Genomic DNA, 23,905 nt, shown 5'->3' with positions numbered 1-23,905 from the left:
TGTATTAGCTTTTTTATTTGTTTTTTTTTCTTAAGTTTCCATCAGACTATTAAATGTACATTTAATACCTATTTGTATGTGTACACAAACCAGATGTACGCGCTTCTCTTGGAATAGACAATTATTTGTTACATTTTAGGAGCTGAAAGAGTTCATGCACTTTTAACATGGGGATATGAACTATGTAATGTTTGTATTGATGAAACTACAGTACAGAATGGTATATAGATTGTAGGAGTTCTTCTGCATCATTTTTCTGTCTCATACAAGTTAGGAATTATAAATTAAAAAGTAAAAGGTATAGGTCACTTGAATTCCAGGTATAGGGGTGTGTGTATAGAAACATACCCCTTTTAATATACATATGTATATATATTAAATTTGTAAACACTGAAAACAGGTGTAAATTATGCATATGACAATTACAGTAGCATAGGACTGACTTTTCCTAACAGTTTTTGTACTCGATACGGTGTTTTCTGTACAGCAGAAAGTATATTTTTTAATGACTTTGAATATTTTGAGTGTACAACACTATTGTAGAACCGTTAGAACTTAAATCTACAACAGAAACTTAATTCATGCTGACAATTGAATAATAGGAACAAAAAAAAAAACAACCAAGGTCTGCCGTATTACGTAGCACAAATTATATTATTTTTAATTTCATAGCTAAGTTTTTCAATGACTCTGTCCTTTCAAAAGGTGTATTGAAATACAGTGCACAAATATTCTTGGTTCTGGAGAGAACATGTATGTACTTCTTAAAACAGCAAAGTGTGATCTTCCAAAATAGAAGGAAGGAGACTAAATGAAATGATAAATCCCATAAAATATCCACCTGGTATTTAGCCAACTGCTGTAACTCCAGTAGAAAGCTTGTGGGAAGAAATACAAAGTACACAAGCTAGGTATCAAGTGCCATGAAATTTTGAAAATTCCCAGTGTATCTACTCATGCTCTCGATTTCATGATGTTAGTTTTTATTTAGCTCATTTACTGAGCACCACATTTCTGTAGCAGCAATGTAGCTGTCCTCTTTCCTATTGTTGCTCACAAGTCTGAATGATTTTAGGCAGTAAGAGCGTATGCACAATAATAGCTGCTTCATAAGAGGTTCAGCCCTGAAGTCAACACTAGTGCACCTTAATCACATGTATTTGTTTCTTTGACTGAACGAGGGTGAATTTTAAAGCAGTTCAGCTACATTTGAAAAGTTAAGTGACAAGTAAATGTTTTTCTTCTTTAATAAAATTATGGTTATACATTCTGCAGAACACTTCTGTATATCTTTAATAATAGTGTGTTTTGCTGTTGAATTTGCACTGGGTTATATCTGACAGTATAGTTTCACACCTAATATTCATTTAAATAGAAATGTTTGTTAATAAGGATTAGTCGTTACCGCTGTAGCCATAGTCTAAATGAAAGCAAAATTCATTATTGGATCAGTTGAGAAAAATCTCTTTGTAGGATTTCTACAGTGCTTCATAACAAGTAAAAATTTTCCTAAATTAAAATTTGTTTCTGTTAATCTGTTAAGGTTTATTAGTCATGGATGTATAAAGCTGGGTGTGATCCTCTAGAAATTCATGTATGTAACAAATGATTTCTTATGTGTTGAAGTACAGCAAATGAGAATTTCTGTTAGCAGAACTTAATAGTGAGAATGTGAAGGTATAGAAACAAACTGTTTTTTGCAGAAATGGTATTTGCACATGTCCAGAGGAAAGAATTTTTTTGTTAAAGGAAGTTGTTGTTCTAGTATGGCTACTGACCAGTTGCTTGCACCCAGCAGAATGGTTGATTCAGAATTGGCTTAAAATACTCTGAAGGGCAGTCCTTCCTAGACCTTACCATGCATTGCATTTTAATAACCTTGTGTTTCATACAGATCAGATCCTTAATACAGCTGGAAACCACCTTTCTGGAGAAAGGCTGTTAATTTTCAGACTAATCAAGGGCAGGGAGGTGGTTAGAATCTGTCATCCAGTTTCATATTTGCTTATGCTGCTCTGGTTTCACTGTTCCTCCTGTGGTCAGATCTTTTCTGTACCTCAGACTAAATTTTGAGCTTGACTTCCCGTTAGAGATGGGTGCCTAGCTGTGTATATCCCTCTGTTCTGCAGTTTTCAGGCTTTTAGACTGTTTTGCTTTCTATAGATAACTATATACTTAATGGAAACTTGAATCTTGCTTTTCTATATTCTGAATTACAGTTCTTCTATCAAAATATAAATTAGAATAATTCAACAGAATAAATTACGAGATGGACTTTTTGTCATACAGTGGAGCTTCTTGTAGTGTGAGAAAACAACCTTTAATACACCTGTAATAAAGCATGTGTTTATGGTCCGGTTATGATCCCCATCCACAGGTAGTACGAGCTTCTATATACGGCAGTTTATTTTAGTACAGTGAGGCATGTACCCGAGTTACTTCTATTAATCTCAGTAACTGTACTGATAATAGTAAATGTCAGACAATTAAGAACTGGTGGAAGTACAAGTTATATCCAAAGCCGTATCTTAATTTTCTGACATCTATAAAATAACCCGTTAATGATTCATAATATGTTCTTAATAAATTGAAGTTTATTTGAGTGGTTTTTGTGTGTGTATTAGCCTTGTGAAATGTATTGTTATCTTGCTTAAAGACTTCTCGAAGTTCACAGCACACTAGGTAGTGAAGTGTAGCAATTTCATCCCTATGCAAAGGAAACAAAACCAATTAAAGAAACCAAAAAAACAATGACAAACACCCAACAAAACTAAAACAACTGAAACCAACCACTTTTCATCATAGGAATAAAAGCATGAAAGCCAACTGTTTTCCTGACTGCATACCTTCTCTCTGAATTCCTGCTTTTTCCTTTTTTTTTTTTTTTTTTTTTTCTTTTGGAAACAGCACTTCTCAGGTGGCATGTACTGCAAGTACTGTGATTCTTACTTGACAACATAATTAAATTATATATTAAGCTTTCTGCCATTATCTTTTAATAAAGATGATTTTAATACAGTGCTTACCCTTCGGAAACCCAGTCTTCTGTTTCTGTTCAGAAACAATCATATAATCATTAGAATTATTGGAAGTCATGTCCTACTCATAAAAAAATAGGACTGGAAGAGAGTTAGAAGGTTCATTTCATCCAACCTTCTTCCTCAAAGGATAATTTATGTCTGCATTATTCCTAACACACATTTGTCTAACTCAATCATGAACTCTTCCAATGATGGAGCTTTTACAAGATTTCCAAGGTAATCCATTCCAGTGCTTGGTTATCCTTACCATTATAACTTTCACCAGTGTTTGTTTAAATAGCTCTTGCTACATCCTCTGTAGCCAGCACTTAATAATTTGTCTTTTTAATAGATTTTACAGGTTTGAGGACTGTTGCCATGTCTACATCAGCAGTCTCCTAAACACTAGCAACTTAAGCATTTTATTCTGATATTTTTCTTTATCCAGAGCATATTTGTATCTTATTCATAAAAACCAGGAAAGATGAAAATTATTATCCAGAGTTGCACAGTAGTTAGTGCTTATATTTATATAACACTTGCAGTCACTGACATATAACCAAATACACTTTTGTTTCTAGGTGAAAAATTTAGAGAACTATTGGATAAGTTCCTGAGGGTTAACTTCAGTAAAGGCTGTCCACCCTTGTTTACCACTTTGAAATCTTTATATTACAATCCAGAAAAGGTAAAATTTAGTATTTATTTGATTTTAATGAAGTCTTCTATATGGAATTTCTAATAGACTATTTATATGTAGATTTTCGTGTGACTTAACCAGTAACTGTTGCTGAACATTTTTCTCCTTGATATGCTATTTTGTAATATGTGAATGATCACTTGATGGTGCTTACTATATATGAAACGTCACTTCTGAGACAGGTGATATCAGAATGCTTGAAGTTAGATTGGTGCAGAATGCACTCAAGTTCTTGAAAAATCAGAGATAACCAGTAGGTTTATATTTGTGGACTTTGAGTGCTGGGGTGTCACGATTCTTTCATCTTATGGTTTATGATGTCACCAGAAGTCATGATTTTAAAATACCACACAGATGGTTATTGTTCTATGCATGTTTCCGAATTGCGTAAATACACAAAAAGATCAATATTTACCATAAAGGTTTGTTTTCCATTTCAGTCTTTAGCTAAAACTTCAGTGTTTAATTTTTGCACTTCTAAACTCAGAATTCTGGCAAAATTGTGTCACATTAGAACTATGGTTTCAAGTGTAGTTCTTCACTCCAAGCTTGTCAGAGAACTGAACCATGTTACTAAAACACGTAAAAAATAAAGGTCAGTCTATTTAGGCATTGCTGTCTTGGCTACAAGCAGGGTATTTTAATTCCTTCATAACTGAGTAAGATGCAGTTTGTGTAGCTGGTAAAACCCCAAATACATGATGCAACTTTTCAACCGTAAGTGGATATTTCTTTATTGTGACTAAAAATATTCTTTTTCCTAAGAGTCTCTTTGCATGTTATCTTAACATGAAATTTTCAGTACAATTCCATTTGGAGAATGGAATCTGTCCTGTGTCTCCATGGTTGACATAATTTTAGTAAATTCTGGTGTTGTGTACAATACAAACTTTTCTACAGGGCCTGTTACTAATGTGTACTTTTTAATGTAAACCTTTGAAACGGGACTTAAATATTTAAAATGATGGTACATTAGACAGTAGTCAGTGCTGTGAAAGTTTTACCTCTGCTATTTGAAGTATGAAAATCTGCAAATTAAAAGATGCGTATAAACTCATTTGGTGTGTGAAAAGATTTTTAGCACTTAATTGTTTCTGACATGATAGGTAAAAAAATGAGGACTACTGTACTTTAGAATCATAGAATCATAGAATAGGGCAGAATTATTCAGAAAGGTGCCTTGCTGCTAGTTATCCTTGTTGTGTTGAATCAGTAGTGCTTGGAACTGCCAGCTTAATGCTAAAAAGTAATTAACTGAAGAGCCTCACAGTTTCCACATATGCTCGGATTTGTTTGTGCTGCTAACTTCTGCTACAGCCTTTCCCTCTCCTTTCTTGTCCTTCTCTTACCAAGACAGGGTCTCCTTCATATTTCATATGGTTGGGTTCTCATGGGACTATAGTGTAATGGAAGGATTTTTGAAAATAAGAGAAATTTTACTTTTGGTCCATGACAGTTAATTTTAGAATTGCTAAAATTTAGGGGTCATGACCATCATCCAGTAAGAAGATGGCTGGCGTAGATATCTTTCACATCATGTTCTTGGTTCTTCTTTTTGGGGATAGGTGAATTATTTTTTGGCAGGTGTGTGCTCACCTTTCAGAAACTTAGTTTGGTCAGTTGTTCCCCAGTTTTCTGGAATAAGTTTTCAACAATTAAGGAATGACATTAAGTTCCTGATTCAGGCACATGAATTTATGTCAGTGGACACAGAACTGTTCAGCTCACCACCATATGTGGTTTCCTATATTGGATCAGCCAAACAGCTATCAAAGCTCCTTTTGACTGTGCTACATAGAATCATGGAGTAGTTTGGGTTGGAAGAGACCTTCAAAGGTCACCTAGTTCAGTCCTTCTGCAATGAGCAGGGGCATCTTCAACTAGATCTGGTTGCCCAGAGACACATCCAGCCTGGTCTTGAATGTCTCCAGGGATGGCGCATCCACCACCTCTCTGGGCAACCTGTGCCAGTATTTTACCACCCTCATTGTAAAGAACTTTCTTCTCGCATCCAGCCTGAACCTCCCCTCTTTTAGTTTAAAACAATTACCTCTCATCCTGTTGCAACAGGCCCTGCTGAGGAGTGCCTTCATGTCTTTTTTTTTTAAGCCCATTTTAAGAACTGAAAGACCTCCTCAGACTCTTGGATCATAGATATCTGTTTTGATTATAGAGGGAGTACAGGCATTTGTGTTACGGTTATCGGAGCATAGATGTCTGAAACTGAATTTGCCTGCTGTGTTGGCAGCTGTTTATACATGTTTGCAAAGTATCTGAGGGCTTCATGTCTATGAAACTAATGCTGAGAAACTTTACCAGTTGTTTCTAGAACTAATGAATGTCCCACTAGAAACCAAAACTGAAATAACTGAAGTGCTAACTGGGATGCATGGAAGGGATGTCACTTTTTCCACTACCTAAATGTGTGGAGTGCAACTGGTTCTTCATCACTTCAGTAGAGAATATGCTTTACTTTGGTTAAGGGGGATAGATGTTTTTAATCTTCCTTCACGTTTAAAGTAGAACTGTGTAAGATCATTCGGGTGAAGTCACAGAAGGGCACCACAAGTACACAAATGTATGTATTGGCCTTATGCTGAGTTTGCCATGTGCAAAGGTTTATATTTGACTGCACAGCTGGCTAGAAGGGGAACTGCTCAAGAGCTCCTAACTGCTTGAAACTTGGATGCTTGAGAAGGTAACAGACAGTATGGTGAAACCTGGGATGAGCAGGTTAGGATGCTTCATTGGTCTCAGTAATATTGTTTGTTACCTTCTAGGAGTGAGTTGTTAACCCACTGAGATTTGAGATTATAATGTCTCAGAGGTACTTAAGGAAGACTTTAACTCTGGAAGCTAATGGGGAGAAAGTGTTAAGCATGCTTTGCTGTAAATTACTGTACATGCTTCTGCAACAAGTTCCAGTTACAGATTCTATGGTCCGCTGCTGGCAAAGCAGTGATCTGTTTCCATAGTTTCTTCCATAGTGTCTTTTTCCATAGTTTTTTCCATTTCCAATAAATTGTTCACTCCTTCAAAGCTCTTCAAATGAGGTTGCAATTCTGAAGGATTTTTGCTGTTAGGCTAGTCTGTTAAGTAGCATGTGAACTGGTTTTTGACTCTTTCTTACTCTTTGTCAAGCCACCTAGACTGTAGGACATAGAAGTAGTAGAGACTGAAGGGTGAAGCTTGAAGAAATGAAGTTAACAATTGTCATTTACCTAGAAACTGTACTGCCATTTAAACTTGATCAAATGTATAGTACTGTGGGTAAAGCTTTGGATTATTAGAATAATGTATAACTAAATCATACTAGTTCAGTATCCTGAGTACACTTCCATACTATGCTGTAGTATAAAATTGCTCTAACGCTAAAATAACAAAAAAGAGGGGGCATTGAATTGTAGGAGTAAATGTTGGGCAAAGGCTAATTGAAAAGGAAATATTTCTATAATATTGGCAACTGATTTCTCTACAAGTAATGTGGATGAGTGAGGATATGTTATATAAAGAGTTCAAGTTCTTTCTCAAGTGATAATTGTTATGCTTATTGTTTGTAGATAACTGAAGGCATGCACTGATCGCTTCCTAGCTTGCTACGTTGGTATATACAGCCACATTTTTTCTTTCCTGCTAAAGAAAAGATCAGTGCCTTGGGTGATATGATTTAGCGTAAGGTGTCCCTGCCCACGGCAGGGGGGTTGGAACTAGATGGTCATAAGGTCCTTTCCAACCCTAACTATTCTATGAGTCTATGATTAGAGGGTGATAGACTTTCAAACAGTCTTACGGTGTTTTCCTGGATGTCTCATTTGAAACAAGCTTATAATACGACATAGACTATGTTCAGTGGTACATCACTGCTGAGAGTCAGAGATCACTTTTTACCTGCAGCATCAGAGAAGTCAATTGATGAAACACTATCTTGATGGCTTTGTTCTTAGTAAAAATAACACACAGAAAAATATTCATCACTATGTTTGTTTCAGATGACTCTTGAAGTAGCTGCTGTATGTTGTGAAGAAATAGGCTTTCTTCTGTTCATTATATGGCATCCTCTAAAGGATGCTGTAAATATAGCCTGGGTCTTTTTTAAATGTGAAACCTCTGTCATGATAAAGTAGTGTAAAGTAGGCATGGTTACATGAAAGACAAAGCTCACAATGTAAAAAAGTACTGTACGAGGCTCTACTTAACCTGTTAGGGCTGGAGAAACAAAAGGAGATCACTGGTCTGAACAAGGGTCAAGACCTATCTATACGGTTTACTAGCATTAAAGAACAAACCTGCATTCTGAGCTCAGCATTTTTTCTCAACTGATCTTGTAGTCCCTTGTAAGGGACAGTGTGTTTGACTTGGTGTGTCAATTAGCTACCTTTTTGAGTTACTAAAACAGCTAGCAGACTCTTAAATACCACTTAGAGGAACTCTTCTTGTGTGGAACGTACATGTAGCAGAAGTCACAAGCAAATTGGAAAATACAGGTCTGTCTTCAGAAAATAAAGTTCACCTACTTTTCTGTAGTTGCTACTGTAGTTGTATGTGTTGGATTAACACCACCATCAGCATGCATTGTGAAGCATGATTTTGCCAACATATGGATAAACATTTTCTTAATGATTTTTGCAGTGTATATAGGTTGATTGCTATCTGTTATTCAGAATCTGTTTTCTGGCAAAAATAGGAAATTCAGTCTTCAGAAGAATACACTTCAATTAATCTACTTTAATTGTATTTTAATTAGTCATTTACATTGTGTGGCTGGTAAATTGAAGAAAGAAACTAAGATGGGGAAAATAGACTGGAAGTGTTTCTGTAACTTGTTGAATGTTGTTTCATGTATTAAACTGAACAGCAGCAACTTCTGGTTCTCTTCAAGAATGTCTGGTTTTAAAATAGCTTTTATAATATTGAACTGTTACAAAGATTCCCCAGTAAACACATGTGCCTTGGCTATGAGTTCAGTCACCTTCTCAGATATCAGCCTGTGCCTGTTTGCATGATTTCTCTTGAAAAGCATTTTTTGGGGTCTGGCTATTGTTCAAGACAACAAAAGGAAACCCTGTGAATGTTCTACTGCTCCACAGAACTCTTACGTTCATTCCATATTAGCTTGTTTCCTGGGACTTCCCAGGTTAACTTTATTTGGGTAATTTCTATTGCAAAGTGGGAGAATTCTGAGGGAAGATTTACCTGGAAAGGGAAGGTACACTGCTAAACACCACCGTGGTGGTGGTTACACTAAATCTGCAGTTTAAACTGTACTATTCATGCATTGAATCTATACCTTTAATTAGCAGATGCCTGGTCTTACTGAGAGACATTTTCAGGCAGGTATTTAGTATGTTGGTTTTTTTTTTCTCTATCTTCATCTTTCCACATCTGCTAGCACCAAGACAAACAGTGCATATGGTGATAGTTTTATTCTGATCTTGCAGGTATCATTCACTCCTCTGATAGGACACGTCTTGGGTCAGGAGAAGACTTCAGGGCAGCTGCATATATTCTGTAACTGACTGTCTAAACCAAATTAGCAGTGGATTACTCAGCTGAAGCCTAGTTGGTGCCCTTACTGCTTTCTTGACAATACTTGGGTTTATTCTTACATATCCAAGAGTGGATTCCTGTTACGTATAGAGGAAAAGCAGAAGATACCAACTCTCAGTGACTTTATTAAAAACTTTCACTGTTGAGCAAAAAAAAAAACAAACAAAAAACCCCAACCAAACACAAAGAAAACCCGAACAAATCACAACCAAATGAAACCCTCAAGCCTCTTCATGAGGCAGAATCCAGATAGGTTCAAAGCACCTTTCCTGGTACTGCTTTTTGTCATGATGCTCATTTCAAGTTCAACACTTGTGGTAAATCTTCTTCAAGCCTTCTGAAGTGTGCTTAAATACATATATTTCAGTAAAGGAGGAACAGGTTACAGATTGGATGTGCACATGCCCATTGGACCTGATGGGATGCATCCACAACTTCCCATGGAACTGAACAATGTTACTGCATTGACACTTGATCTTTGAAAGGCCATTGTCATGGATGAAGTTTCCTGGGGGGCTGGAGGAAAGCAAGTGTTATTCCCCTTCTCAAGAAGTATGAAAACCAGGATTTTGAGAAGCAATGGGCCAGTTAGCTTCATCTCAGTCCTGGTGAAGCTGATGGAGCAAGTAGTCCTGGAACCATTACCAAACACATGAAGGACAAAGTGTGGTTGGGAGTAGGTAGGACGGATTTATTCAGGGAAATTCATGCCTGACTAGCTTGATAGCCTTCTGTTACAGAATGACTGCCTCAGTGGAGAAGGGAAGAGCAGTTGATACTGTTTATCTTGACTTAGCAAGGCATTTGACACTCTCTTCCATAACACAGATAAAACTGATGAAGTACAGGCCAGCAGCATTTTGTGCTGCATTAGTAAAAGGCACCACCATGAGGTTGAGGGCAGTGTACTCTGCTCTTGAGAGACCTCACTTGGAGTATTGTGTACAATTCTGGTGTCCTCAACATAAAAAGGACATGCAACTGTTGGAACAAGTCCAAAGGAGGGCCGTGAGGATGATCAGGGGACTGGAACACCTCCTGTATGAAGATAGGCTGAGAAAGTTGGGGCTGTTCAGCCTGGAGAAGGCTGTGTGGAGACCTCATAGCAGACTTCCAGTATCTGAAGGGGGGCTATAGGGATGCTGGGGAGAGACTCTTCATTAGGGACTGTAGGGACAGGACAAGGGGTGACAGGTTAAAACTTAAACAGGGGAAGTTTAGATTGGATATAAGGAGGAAGTTCTTTACTGTCAGGGGGCTGAGGCACTGGAATGGGTTGCCCACGGAAGTTGTGAATGCTCCATCCCTGGCTGTGTTCAAGGCCAGGTTGGACAGAGCCTTGGGTGAGGTGGTTTAGTGTGAGGTGTCCCTGCCCATGGCAGGGGGGTTGGAACTGGATGATCTTAATTAAGGTCTTTTCCAGCTTTAACTATTCTATGTTTCTATGATCCTTCTCCTCAGCCCTGGTGAAACTGGAGAGTTCTGGGCTCCCCTGTGTGAGAAGCACATGCACATACTGGAAAGAGTCTACAGGAAGGCCATGAAGTTGATGAAGGGACTGGAGTGTCTGGCATTTGATGAAGAGGCTGAGAGCTAGCATTGTTTAGCCTATGTTTGAACAAAAGAAGAGACACTTTTGTCATGGAGGTTGTTGAGCATGGGAACAAATTGTTCAGAGGGGTAGTGGAGTCATCATCCTTGGAGATAATATAAACATGACTGGACATGGCCAGGAATAACCTGCTTCTGCTGACCTCATTCTGTAAAGGCAGTAGGGTTGGACTAGACAGTGACCTTTGCCAACCTCAATGATTTTGTGATAGCATCTTCTTACTGTGTTTCACCTTCGAGTCTAGGATCAGTTTGGAGTTGTGACTTGCTAGCCAGCAAGCTACTCTGCAACTGGTACTTTGATACTGGGACAGGTGCATCTTCTGCAAGTTTGGCAACATAAAGTTCCTCTAGCAAACAGTGCAGATAGGCACAGTGAAAAGGGCCATGCCTCTATACATGAGTGCCTATATACAAAAGCATTGAGATCCCTAATCAGGATACTGTGATTTGGAATCTTTAGTTGTAATTTTTGTATCTGTTTACCAGTATAGCCCTCCTAATTAGTTCCTAGAATTTCTTGCTCTTCCCTTTTCAGACTATTCACAAAGGGAAAAACAAGCACTTGTCACAGAATCTGCCTTTTAGAAACAGATTAACTTGAAAACACAGGTAACTGCAGACTTGCCTTAGTATTGGGTTAAATGTGAGTACATGCACATGAAGCATCTATAACTGCTGCTTCAGGGTAGGCACTTGCCAGAAGAGCAGGTTGTTTATTCAGAAATGAAACAGGGTTAGACTGAGGATGCTATCTATAGACATGAAAGGATGTAATCTTTGTTTTGGTAAGAGTCCGTCCATCATTCTTGATTTTGGTGCTCTCAAAGTGGCACATATGGCATCACTTTTTATTTCTGTGATGGTCCTTGGTGAAAATTCTAATAATGTAATAGTTGTATTACATTTGGTGTTTTCTTAGTGATCATCTGCTTGTAGTCTCAAGTGAGGAGGAAGAGCTGTGTAAAGAATACTTTCAGCTTCTCAGAAATCAGCAGTTATGTGGCCAAGCTGGTGATGTTCAGTGAACTTGAGTGTGCCCTCCTGTAGTTGGTGAAGGAAAAGTGGAGGAAGAGTTAACAATGAAATTCTGGTAAAGTCATAATTGCATCCAGATTATTTCTCAGGTCAGATAGCTCACATGGGGAGGTGCTCAGTGAGGCTGTTGGACATTTGTTAAGCATTAAAGACAAGTGCTAGGCTTCAGATGAGGTGCTGTTTTTCAGAGATCAGTGCTTCAATTTTGAATTACACTAAAATTACTTACTGTCCCAAGTACCTGTTGCCTTCCATACTCTACAGTAATTACTTTGGTGTACATTTAAAGAGAAAATGGCCTTTTACCATAAATGGCCTGCTCTGAGAGGTTATAACATATTGTGTTGTTTTCATCTTGGAGTTCTAGTTTCTGTAAATTTTAGTTTATGTAAATTTTGTGCCAGCAAGGTTCATGTTCTTTGTATACTCTGTGTTGAAGGTGAGAATAATAGTTGCCAAATTTGTAGGACCTATTGTCCATCCCACTCTTGTCCTTCAGTTACCATTTGTGCTTCAGGAAGGGCACAGATGTTTTAAGTACAAGTTTCTGTGTACAGTTCTAAATTTGTAATAATTTTTGGTTTTTCTTACTATGTTGTGAAGTTTAGCTAAAAGCACAGCTGCTTAACAAACTATTTCTGCAGTTGCAATATCTGAAAGGTGGTTGGATTGAAGATATGGAAATAAAAACATACTAGCTGTCCTCATTTGAAAAGTCCACCTGCATGACTTAGAAAAAGGTCACTTGCTATGTGAGAGTGCCTGTTTGCACCTTTGTGTGCAGTGTTGGTGTGTTTTGAAGAACTGTAGTTATTTCTGGGATAAGTAATTTCTTTTACTTAATGTTATTTAAAGCATGTACTTCTCATATTGTCTCTGGAGATTTATTCACTTGATCTGCTTGATCTTGCCATAAAATGTTAAAAGTCTGCATTATCAATTTATAAGCATATTGTGGAGGTAACTTGCATTTTAAAGTGAATTTATTGTCTTTTCCACCTTTAACTGTGGACTAAGTAGTAAGAATTGTAGGTGACTGACTAAAATGAGTTCATCCTAAGCAAGTATGATAACATGGGAAGATAGCAGGGGAGGCTATAATTAAAAGGCAGCTTCATCCTACACAAGGAAACTTGTGGGTTTGTGGTTTGAGGCTTTTTACTGACAAGATGACCCGGTTTCATCTTTGAAATGCTACTTAAACAAAACATGGCTTTAAAAATGGGAATATAATGGATTTTTTTACTTACAGTTGATACTTCTAAGAATAGCATGAAAAGTTTCATTTTCATGATTTGTGGAGCCTTCTGAAATAACTACTTAAAAGTACTGCTATGTGAATGAAAGGGTTTGAAGTGCAACTGAGATATAATTTTATTTAAACGCTAAAGAAACGTGGAGCACTTACAGGAAAATGCCTCAACACAGTACAGTCTGTGTGTACCTGAAATACTTTAATATGGGTGCCTTAATCCTTTTCTGTGGTATAGGAGACTTGCAGACAAGCTACTGGGTTCTTCCTCTTTTATGCCACAAGTGGTTTTTGTAGTTTTTGTTCTTTACTTAGTGCTTCAGTTTCTGAAGTTTGGTATTAAAAAATGGATATCAGTAGAGTAGCCATTCTCATTGAGTTTTCTATAATGCTAAACCTTTAATTTAAAAAGCCTGCTATACAGCATGGAGGCTTACAAAAAATCTTTATTGGGCTTCTTTTAATTTCTAAACGGGAAATATACTTGGATATTTAAACTGCACTTTTCCTGTTGGTATCTTTGTAATTGAATAAAATTCACACAGTTGTCACAATACTTATTAGGTTGGGAAGAAGCCATAGTCTTTTGGGCACATTCAGGAAGCAAATACTCATGTTTAGGAGTGTCACTGTGTTTGTATGAGTTTTGTTCTTGCAAAGTTACTGTTCAGGGTGAATGTATCTGTGGTTCTTCGCAGAACTTTTCTGATGGAAGCTAATAACCTGAAGCGCAAGCAATTGCATGGGATTTGCATTCATTTTCAAATTCTGTAAGCTGCTGTCCAGATGTATTTGAAATAGTAGTGAACAGCCTTATTTGTTATTGGTTGTCACAAGAGAGGGATCTTGAAATGCTACCCCTACCTCCCCCCAAAAAGCTCTCTTTGTACTTAAGCAATATTCAGAAATACTCTTTGGTTCCCTATATGTGCTGGTCTCTATATCCATGAGATAAACCATCCAAAGAGTCAATTAGTCAACATCAAGGTTTGCGTCGATTGTGTTGCAGGTGCGTTGGTTGATTCCATTGAAGCTCGACATTAGTGCACATGTGCCCTTATTCTGAGTAACTAAAAACATGGAGACTGTGAGGAAATACTGCATGAGAGAAAGTGTCTGGCTGGAAGAAACATCAGAAACAACAGTCTCAAAAAATGGTGTAAGACTGTCTGCACAGGAAGGTAGGCTGTCTCCAGTGAAGATCTTTCTTTAACCCTTTCAGGAAAAAAAAACATTTTTCATCCTTGATTTAGGAAGCTAAAGGAATTTGCAGCAAGTTGCAGTTGGTCTTGTACTTAGGTGCTCTCTGTGAACTGCTGGTGGATTACATATGGAAGTGAAAGAGAACTCTAGCTCAGCAGAGTGGAAGCATGTTAGGAAATGCAGTAGTGTTCAGCTTTGGGGCCTCTAACAAGGGGATATGGACCTGCTCAGGTGAGTCCGGAGGGCCACGAAGATGCTCAGAGGGCTAGAGCACCTCTGCAATGGAGACGGGCTGAGAGAGCCGGGGTTGTTCAGCCTGGAGACAAGAAGGCTCCAGGGAGACCTTAGAACAGCCTTGCAGGGCCTAAAGGGGCCTACAAGGAAGATGGAGGATCATATGGGGATAGAATAAGGGAGAATGGTTTTACACTGAAAGAGGGTAGATCCAGATTAGATATTAGGAAAAAATTCTTCCCTGTGAGGGTGGTGAGACACTGGCACAAGTTGCCCAGAGAAGCTGTGGCTGCCCCATCCATGGAATTGTTCAAGGCCAGGCTGAGTGGGGCTTTGAGCAACCTGGTCTAGTGGAAGGTATCCCTGTCTGTGGAAGGGGTGTGGAACTAGGTGATTTTTAAGGTCCCTTTCAGCCCGAACTATTCTGTGAATATGAAAATGAAAGTAAAACCCTGTCTTGTGTCAGTACTCTGGTAGAATTATTATCCCTATTTCTTTTCAATTTTATTCACTCTGGTGTATGTTAAATGAGGCAGGCACTCTTCAGGAAAAGACATATAACAAAATACTTTATATTTGGTTGCTTCGTATCTGTATTTCTGTTGCTTTAGAGTGGCTCCTTGATTTGTACCTTACCACCTGTTGGTTTTGGTGTAATTCAGACATGGGACTGCTGCTAGAGAAGTAAGTCTAGCTTAGCCAGTCGTCTCTGAATTTTGTTAGTTTTTCTTCTGTACTTACATACTTATACCAAGTATTTGTCAATTGAACTTACTAGATACCTGCAGTTCACTATGAAGTGTAGATTAATTTGGGGTGGAGTGAATTAAAATATGAGTAAACTTCAGATCAGTCGCTCCATACGAGATGTTCTCTGAGCACAACTTCCTGATTTATTTGTTACTGTAAGACTCTATTTTATAAGGCTCTGTCATGTCTCCAACAGTGTATCTGGGGAAAAACAATATCCCATTTATAGTCTGTTTATCCTTTTAGGCCAATTCCTAGACGAAAGATGTCTAGTACATTTAAGCAGTGTGCTGCTTCTAGAGGTCTCTGTGTAATTGGAAATAGCAGATAAATGTGTAGGCTTCTGTAAATTACATTCAGGCTTCAGTAGTGGGCTGGCATGTTAAATTTCTGTAGCTTAGTTTGAAAATGCAATGGAAGATCAATGTCTGGAATTGTAAAATCAGAAGAGATTTTAAAAGTCAAGCCTTTAGTTTTCTTTCGTGTAGTTCCTAGGTTTTTATTTTAATTCTGTGTTGTACATTTTACAGCTTGACCGTTGTAGGAGAGTTTTCTAGGACAGCCTGTTCTGACTGGTGTTACTGTCCTACTGAGCTCCATATTCCTGCACAGAGGTATTCTGAATTGTGTAACTTCTCTTCAACAGTTTTGTAGACTGCTAATCTGTGTTAGGTTTCACTTCTAAAAGAGCCTATGTAGAAATCGCATAGGAACATTGTAGTCAAATTAGTTAATATTTATGATGTGTTGAATGCTAATGTTTGTACTTTGAAGTGTTCTTTAGCTTCCCTATAGGTGCAGAAAATACGCTGCCAATAGTAAATACACATTTTCATTGAAGTTTGCTTCAGTTTTTGAGGAAAAATCAACTATTATGTTTATAACACAACTAGATGTGTAGTTGAATTTGAAAAATCATTTAATTACTCTAGTCATATAATAGAATAGTTAGGGTTGGAAAGGACCTTAAGATCACCCTGCTATGGGCAGGGACACCTCACACTAAACCATGCCCCACCCAAGGCTCTGTCCAGCCTGGCCTTGAACACCATCAGGGATGGAGCATTTGCAACTTCCCTGGGCAACCCATTCAGTGCCTCACCACCCTCACAGGAAAGAACTTCCTCATTATATCCAATCTAAACTTCCCCTGTTTAAGTTTTAACCTGTCACCCTTTATCCTGTCCCTAAAGTCCGTAATGAAGAGTCCCTCCCCAGCATCCCTATAGCCCCCCCTTCAGATACTGAAAGGTTGCCATGACGTCTCCAGGCAGCCTTCTCTTCTCCAGGCTGAACAGCCCCAACTTTCTCAGCCTGTCTTCGTACAGGAGGTGCTCCAGTCCCTTGATCATCCTCGTGGCCCTCCTCTGGACTTGTTCCAACAGTTCCATGTCCTTTTTATGTTGAGGACACCAGAACTGTACACAATACTGCAAGCGAGGTCTCACAAGAGCAGAGTAGAGGGGCAGGATCACCTCCTGCGACCTGCTGGTCATGCTCCTTTTGATGCAGCCCAGGATATGGTTGGCTTTCTAGGCTGCAAGTCGTACTTTTATTTTCTGAATGGAAAGACGCTACGTTTATGAAGAAGATTGAGCAATTCTGACAGTTCCCGGCAGTCTCAAAGTTAAGACCTCATTTCCAAGTCTGGCTGAATCCTACTTTTTTCCATCCCAAGTAGGTGCCTTAGCAGTTTATTTATAAAGATACTCAAGGAGTATTGCTTTTAAAATAACGTCTTTAAAGAGTTGGTTTAATATTTAACTTGTTACATTTGAAGCACTTAAAATTCGTGGCTTGCTCTTGTATTTGTAGTCATCCTACTTAAGGTTTGTTTTGTTTAACATGAAACTGATCTTGTGATGCTGTTGCCCAGCTCCAGAGGAGCTTGTGCAGTTTTACTTTCAGTGTAAACACACACATGCTAGACCTTTCCAAAGCAGCAGTAAATTCTTAAATGAAGAATGTTCTTCTTGTGATTCATTTGCCGTTCTGCTTGAGTAGTCTGCTGTCTGCAAAGCTGGTGTACCGAGAGCTATCCCCTAGCTGAGACTTCTCTAATAGTTCAAAAGTGCAAAGCCTATTACTTATGGGACAAAAATATGCTTCCAGTGCAGATGTCTGAGACAAAAACTGATTAATGCAGTCACATATGACTACAAATGTTGGATGGTTCAGTCAAAATTAGAAAACAATTGCAACGTTTAGCAAATGCTATTTGTACTATAAGCTTTGATTTATTATGTGCGTACATAGCATGCCCTAAAAAAGAAATAACACTGTTTCAGCAGGGCAGGTATACAAAATACCATGTTACAATTTACTTTTTGAATGACAAATACAAACTAAACTTACTTAGTTAAATAAAGGAAGCTTTTTCTTCTGGAGGTATTTCAGATAGCTTGTGTATCTGTTGGTGGTATTGACATTGTATCACTTGTTCTGTTTCAGGAGTAGCTGTTCCCAGTGCTAGCAGCAAAAGACAGCAATAGTAGTCTTCATTTATACAGCAAGTTAGCATTATTTTGAGATATTTAATCACAGTAGGATTTGATGGTGTATATAGTCAAGTGCATACTGATTACAAACTTAATGCGGTGTAGCTGTATTGTTGAAGAAGACATGCAGTTTACTGGCAGTCATGTGTCATAAGGCACACCTCCAAACCTAATCCAGGGCAAAGAGGAGCTCTAGCTATTCTTGATTTTTAGTGAACTTTGAATTCTGAATGTGTCTGACACTCCAATAGGTGTATTTCCCATTTAAAAGTGATTACAAGCCATTAATGGAGGTTTTTAGGAGCTTTTTCATGTGGCTGCCCATATACACCTTCTTGTATGGATACGTTTGGAAGAGCCTGACCTCAGACCTTTTGTGCAGTGCAAGTGTGCAGCTGGCTCATGTATTTGGCATGCTCTGTTCTTTGCTGCCTTGATAAAAAGCACATCTCATTTCATGCCAGTCATCTCTTGGCTATAGATGAAGATGCTTGTTTTCATTAGGCTGTAGTAAAACCTTTTGTCTAATGTGTAGCAGCCCCACTTCCCGATGTTTTTTCCCTGATTGTGGTTGACTGACTCTGTGAGCTTTTTCCTGTTTGAGTCTATTGGCAGGTTCTTTATTTGAAACTTCCTTTCCATCATTATCTTCATCCAGAAAGGTATGGGCAGACTGCCCTTGATTTAAATATTGTTAACGGTGTGATGGCGCTGTGCTAGATAAAACAGATCATTCGAAGGGTGCCTCTGGTACCAGTTATGAAATATTTTTCAGGACTGAAAGTTCACATCTAAGCATCTTCATTTGTAGAGATGGGGACTTCAGGTTGCAGATGTGTGCAGAGCCTAACTGGCTCTGAAGCTGGTATCCACCTGCACAGTGTCTCTAGGGACCTAGAGAAGAGGGTGTGAGTTCCTAGCTAAGCTGCATGTCTTTCTTTTCTATCACAAGTAATTATGTAACCCTTTTCAGGGAGGCTGTGAAGGGGCCTCTGTGACCAGAAGTAGCTTTGAAACCAAATTATTCGAGAAATACTACTTCAGAAGATGTTCTTGTTTGTGCTGTCATTGTATTGGAGCTTTTCTTAGTGCTGTTTCTGGGGAAGGTTCTGTTTAGAATGGTGTGAAGAGCATAGCACCAAAAGAAAAGCAAGGAACCAAATCTTTGTAGTATTTCTCTTCATTATTTAGTGGGTTCAGCTTTTTGTGTTAGCTTTTTTTCTGTGTGTGTGAGAGATTAATTACTACTGTCTCAGAAATGGACTGATGATGGAAGAGACAGCTGAAGAAAGGGGTGGTTTAGTACTGTTATTGTGTGCCACAGTCCAGCTGCAAGCCTGTTCAAAATGTCATCAAAGGCCTTCTCCAGAACTCTGAACCAGCTTTCTGGTTTTTCTTTGGTACGAAGTTATATGCTTATCTTGTTATTTTGTAATGAAATTGAAAGTTGTAGGTAGTGACCTGTGTGATTCAAAACTCAAAGGTTAGAAGTCTGAATTTTGATGTTTCAAGAGGCTTTGGAAACTGGTGGCACCAGTTCTTGTCATAAAACCTGAGATTTGTTGATGTCTTCAGTTATGCTTTTATAATACCTTCAGTTTTTTCAGATCTATGCCAAGGGAATAACCAAAATTTCTTTTTCCCTAGAGTAATGCTGTTTGAAATTAACTTGTGGTCAGCATCGTGGTATTTCCAGATACCTCAGCTTGATTGTTTTTAGCAACTGTAAAATTATCTTTATGAAAAATGCTGTAATGTTTAGTAAAATATTACTGCCTCTGAGATGGCAGTGGTGACTGTAGAATACGGATAATAGAGGGTAGTAAATCCAAGAGACAGATTTTTACTACTAAATCTACAGCTAATATGATGCAGAAATTGGGGTTCATATTTCCAGATAATTTGTTCCCCGAAGCAGGACATGAACCTGAAATTATCTTCCTAAATTACTAGTAAGAGGATGAAGCATAAGCATAAAAAGAGAGGAAAAAGATTCTGAGTAGTCATGAGAAACAAAGATACTGTCATTTCCATCAAGAACATCTGCAGTAAGCAAACTACCTGATTTGCATTGTTTGTAGCTGTTGCATTCACTGAATAGTTGCTTCCAAACGTATCGTTCAAAGTAGTTTTCCAAATGACATTCCCAGTGTATTTTCTTGGACTGTAGAAGCCAAACCCACTGCAGAGTTCTGAATTCAAAAGAAGTTGGCATTGTTTAAAACATAGTACAGTTTAGTATTCTCCATCACCTGGAGATCGGAGAATTTCATTTCACTGTTGTTTATTTCACTCACAATCCCACATCTGTCTTCTGCCAGCCTCCCTGATGATGGGTCTAGTAATTCCGCTTCTGTACCCTGAGATGGAGAAGGGAGTGAATCACTTGTAACGCTGGATAGAGCCATTACTGCTGTTACAAAGCAGGGACATGTGGATCCAAGGTGGTGGCACCATTCTTTTGGTGATAGCATGGTCTTGTCCAGCTGTGAAGCCATGCTCCAAGTTCACAGTAGTGGAAAAAAATCATACATAGTGTAGTGGTGTGGAAAGGGTCTTTCTACATTTGCACCGTTCACCTGCAGTCTAGCAAAGCTGGTTGGTCTTAAAGGAATTTGAGCTTACTGACAGCTAGATGAAAATAACTTTGGGAATACTTTTAAGCTACAAGGAAGTAACACTTACCCTGTTGCACATATATGCTGCAAGTCTGCTGCCTGAAGCAGATGCTTACTTTTGCATTTAACCTCATTTTAGAGAAGAGAATCTTCAAAGATTTTTTTCTGATATTGTTGAAGGTTTCTTTTAGTAAATAGATGTCTGAGGCCAGACAATAGCTTAATGCACTTATTTGGTTTTGTCCATTTATTTGTGACTTTTTTAGAGTCCTTTATCACTCCATAGTTATTTGAGGTCTAGTAACATTTTATTGTGTTTGATGAGATTTTGCTGCCAGAAACAATTTCTTACGAGATTTGCCCAGAGCTTTCTAGAATGTTTATACCTTTTATTACATTTCTGATGTTTCCCCTGGCTGTGTATTACTTGGGTGTGACACCGTCTCTGCTCTCTTTGAAACAAATGTTTGGCATTTCTTGCCTGTTCTGCTGAATTAGGTTAAATGAAGTAGTAACCTTCAAATTGTGTACTTTGATCTTCCAGAACAAGATTTTTTTTTTCTCTTCCTCTCCTCTCCCAGAGTATATCTTAAAGTGCTTTGGATGTGTGCTTTGTCAAATCCTGCTTTTTTAAATTTCACTCTCTTCACAATACTTCTTATTTTAGTCATGCAACTTTTTTTTTTTTTTTTTTAATGTAGGATCATATTTTAACCATTGAAGTTTTAGGTTTTTACCATCTATAGGTTTCACCTACTTGGCTAATGTAGGTATTATCCTGCTATGCTTACAGTAAGATCTTATTTAAGTCCCTTCTGTGTTTTGGGTACATACATACATAAGTCGTACTGCTTGCTTTCTTTAGCGTTGTTTCCTTAAGAGGCTGGTTGCTTGCTGGATATGGCAGGTGTGTTTAGAATATAACTACAAAACAGGTTGAGCATTTCATAAAATGCTTAGAATACTACCTGGCAGTTGTAAGTCGTGGGCCTGGTATTGGAATAGTTCATGGTCATGAAGAGCACTGATACTAACAGCTGTATGTATTATAGATATCAAACTTGTATAGTGAGTTCAAAACTCTTGGGTGAATTTTGAGTCTTCAACCTCCGGATAAACAACAACGTTGTTGACAAGGTCTGATTTCAGAAAGTATTAGCCTTAAATCAATCAGTATAGACTAGACATTATTGTGTAAAAAGAGGTAGCCCATATTGTAGGCAACAGCACCTTTTCAAGGAGAAAAAAAAAATTCTTTAATCATACACATCAGCCTGTCAGAAAACCACAGAATCCTCTTCTATATTGTTATGGTAAGTTCATGCAGAGGCTTTTCCAAAGCACCTTTCTTCAGTTGGCTCAGTTTGGCCACTTAAGAGCTAGTAACATAAATTAAGAAAATTTCCAAAATCCAACTTAAAATCAATACTAATCAAATGTCCTTACTTTTTTCTGTAAGCTGCCAAAGATTACACCTGTTTCCCTGCCCTATCACCAGTTAAAATGGGTGATCAAAGGAAGCTGGTGAGAAGTGAGGTAGACTATGTGAGGATACATCCAATTTTTTCCAGATCAAGTAATTAATATAGTTTCTCTGATTTTGCTCATCTGTTTTTCAATGTGTTAATTTATAAACATGATAGTAAAGCATAACTTGCGGTGATTTTTCTTTTTATATGCAGGTTTCTACAATCCAAGAACTCGTTACAGGTTATGAAACCTCTTTGAAAACTTGTGATCTTTTTAGTACATGTGGTAAGTTTCTGTGATCTTCTATTAATTACCCTGTAATCACTAATACTGTTTATGGCAGTTATCAAGAACTGTTGGAGTGCTAATACTTTTCAAGAAAGTAGTTGTAATAGCTTCTAGTGAATGAATTCACTTAAGGAAATACTTGCTGAATTTGCCAAGCTTTGTATTTTGTGTTTGTTCTTCAGATGCAGTCTTCAACCTTACTGGTTACTGTGACTTTTTCGATTTTGTTACAGAAAACGGAGAGAAAGAGCCCCCAACGACACTGCTTTGGGTTCGGTATTTCCTGGCACAACACTTTGACAAACTTGGACAGTGTTCTCTGGCCTTGGATTACATTAATACTGCAATTGCCAGCACTCCAACATTGATAGAACTCTTCTACTTAAAAGCAAAAATTTACAAGGTAAAAAGCTGTTTTGGCTATGTGGAGTACCTAGTTTATATATTTAAAAAAAAACAAGCCCACATCAAACTGGTGTGGCTGTGTGTCTAGTATTTCAGTTAGCAGTGGTTATGGGCATTGGTTTTCATGCGGGTTTCTCTTTGAGCATTGTTTTGTCAGGAAAACAGTGAAAACCCTTTTGTCTAGGTTTTGCAAAGCGAGTCAGAACCTACAGCAAATTGTAACACTGCCTTTTGTTATTTCTCAGAGGCAAATACCAATAGCTATAGATTTCAGGAGTCGGTCAATAGCAGGCTTGTACTGAAAGTTAACTATTTAATTTCTTCTTAACAGCATGTAGGTAACCTCAAGGAAGCTGCCAAATGGATGGATGAAGCACAGTCTTTGGATACTGCAGACAGATTTATCAATTCTAAGTGTGCTAAATACATGTTGCGAGCAAATATGGTCAAGGATGCAGAGGAGATGTGCTCTAAATTCACGAGGGTAAGTACATTGCTTTAGCAAAGAGAGGGTTTATTTGCACCTGGCAGTTTATTTTTTACTCATGTAACTCCTGACCAAAAAACCCACCCCAAACTGTGTTCTATTAGTGTTCATTTTTAAGATAATGCTCTTACTGGTAAATAACTGTATAGAATCATAGACTTGTTTGGGTTGAAAGACACCTTTTAAGGATTATCTGCTTCAACTCCCCCGCTATGGATGGGGACACCTTTCAAAAATCAGGTTGCTCAAAGCCTCATCCAGCCTGACTTCAAACACTTCAAGGGTTGGGGCATCCACAACGTCTCTGGGCAACCTGTTGCCAGTGTCTCATCGTGCTCAAAGTAAAGAATTTCTTCCTTACATACAATATAAGCCTATTCTCTTTCAGTTTAAAACTGTTACTCATTGTCCTGTCACAAGGGGCCCTGGTGGAAAGTCTTAGTCTTCCTTATAAGTCCCCTTTACATGTTGAAAGACTGCAGTAAGGTCTCTCTGGAGCTTCTCTTCTCCAGGCTGAAAAACCCATCTCTCAGCCTTTCTTTGCAGGGGAGGTGTTTCAAGCCTCTGATTTTTCATGGCCCTCATCTGGACCTGCTGTAACAGGCTCATGCCCCTCTTGTGCTGGGGACCAAGATTTCCATATCATTTATGTAACTAACTATGAAGAAGCTACTTGGTGGGATTTCCTAGAGCACATAAATGAATTATCTCCTTAATTTTAGGTGTGAAAATACTTGAAATTGAATCCATTCTTCCTAGATATTTCTAGGAATTATTGAAAGTC

The 23,905-nt window shown here is 38.1% G+C and overlaps 1 protein-coding gene across 2 annotated transcripts in view; it reads left to right on the top strand.

Annotated features, from left to right (window-relative positions):
• The window catches only part of NAA16 (N-alpha-acetyltransferase 16, NatA auxiliary subunit), a 63,497-nt gene that overhangs the window by 30,407 nt on the left and 9,185 nt on the right, over window positions 1-23,905 (top strand). Inside the window, exons 9-12 of one of the 2 annotated variants that reach the window (XM_062636838.1) lie at window positions 3,602-3,708; window positions 22,154-22,226; window positions 22,463-22,632; window positions 22,966-23,118. In XM_062636838.1, coding sequence (XP_062492822.1) covers window positions 3,602-3,708; window positions 22,154-22,226; window positions 22,463-22,632; window positions 22,966-23,118 — 503 coding nt within the window. Of the gene's footprint in view, window positions 1-3,601; window positions 3,709-14,177; window positions 14,289-22,153; window positions 22,227-22,462; window positions 22,633-22,965; window positions 23,119-23,905 lie in introns of those variants that run through there. The other variant, XM_062636839.1, reaches the window with a different exon arrangement.

This window comes from Pezoporus occidentalis, unplaced genomic scaffold, assembly GCF_034315485.1.
Source record: "Pezoporus occidentalis ecotype Australia unplaced genomic scaffold, CSIRO_AGI_Poc_V1 ctg5, whole genome shotgun sequence".
Lineage (NCBI taxonomy): Eukaryota > Metazoa > Chordata > Aves > Psittaciformes > Psittacidae > Pezoporus > Pezoporus occidentalis.
Note: the sequence above shows the minus strand (reverse complement) of the source record. Positions and strands in the feature narration are given on the sequence as shown.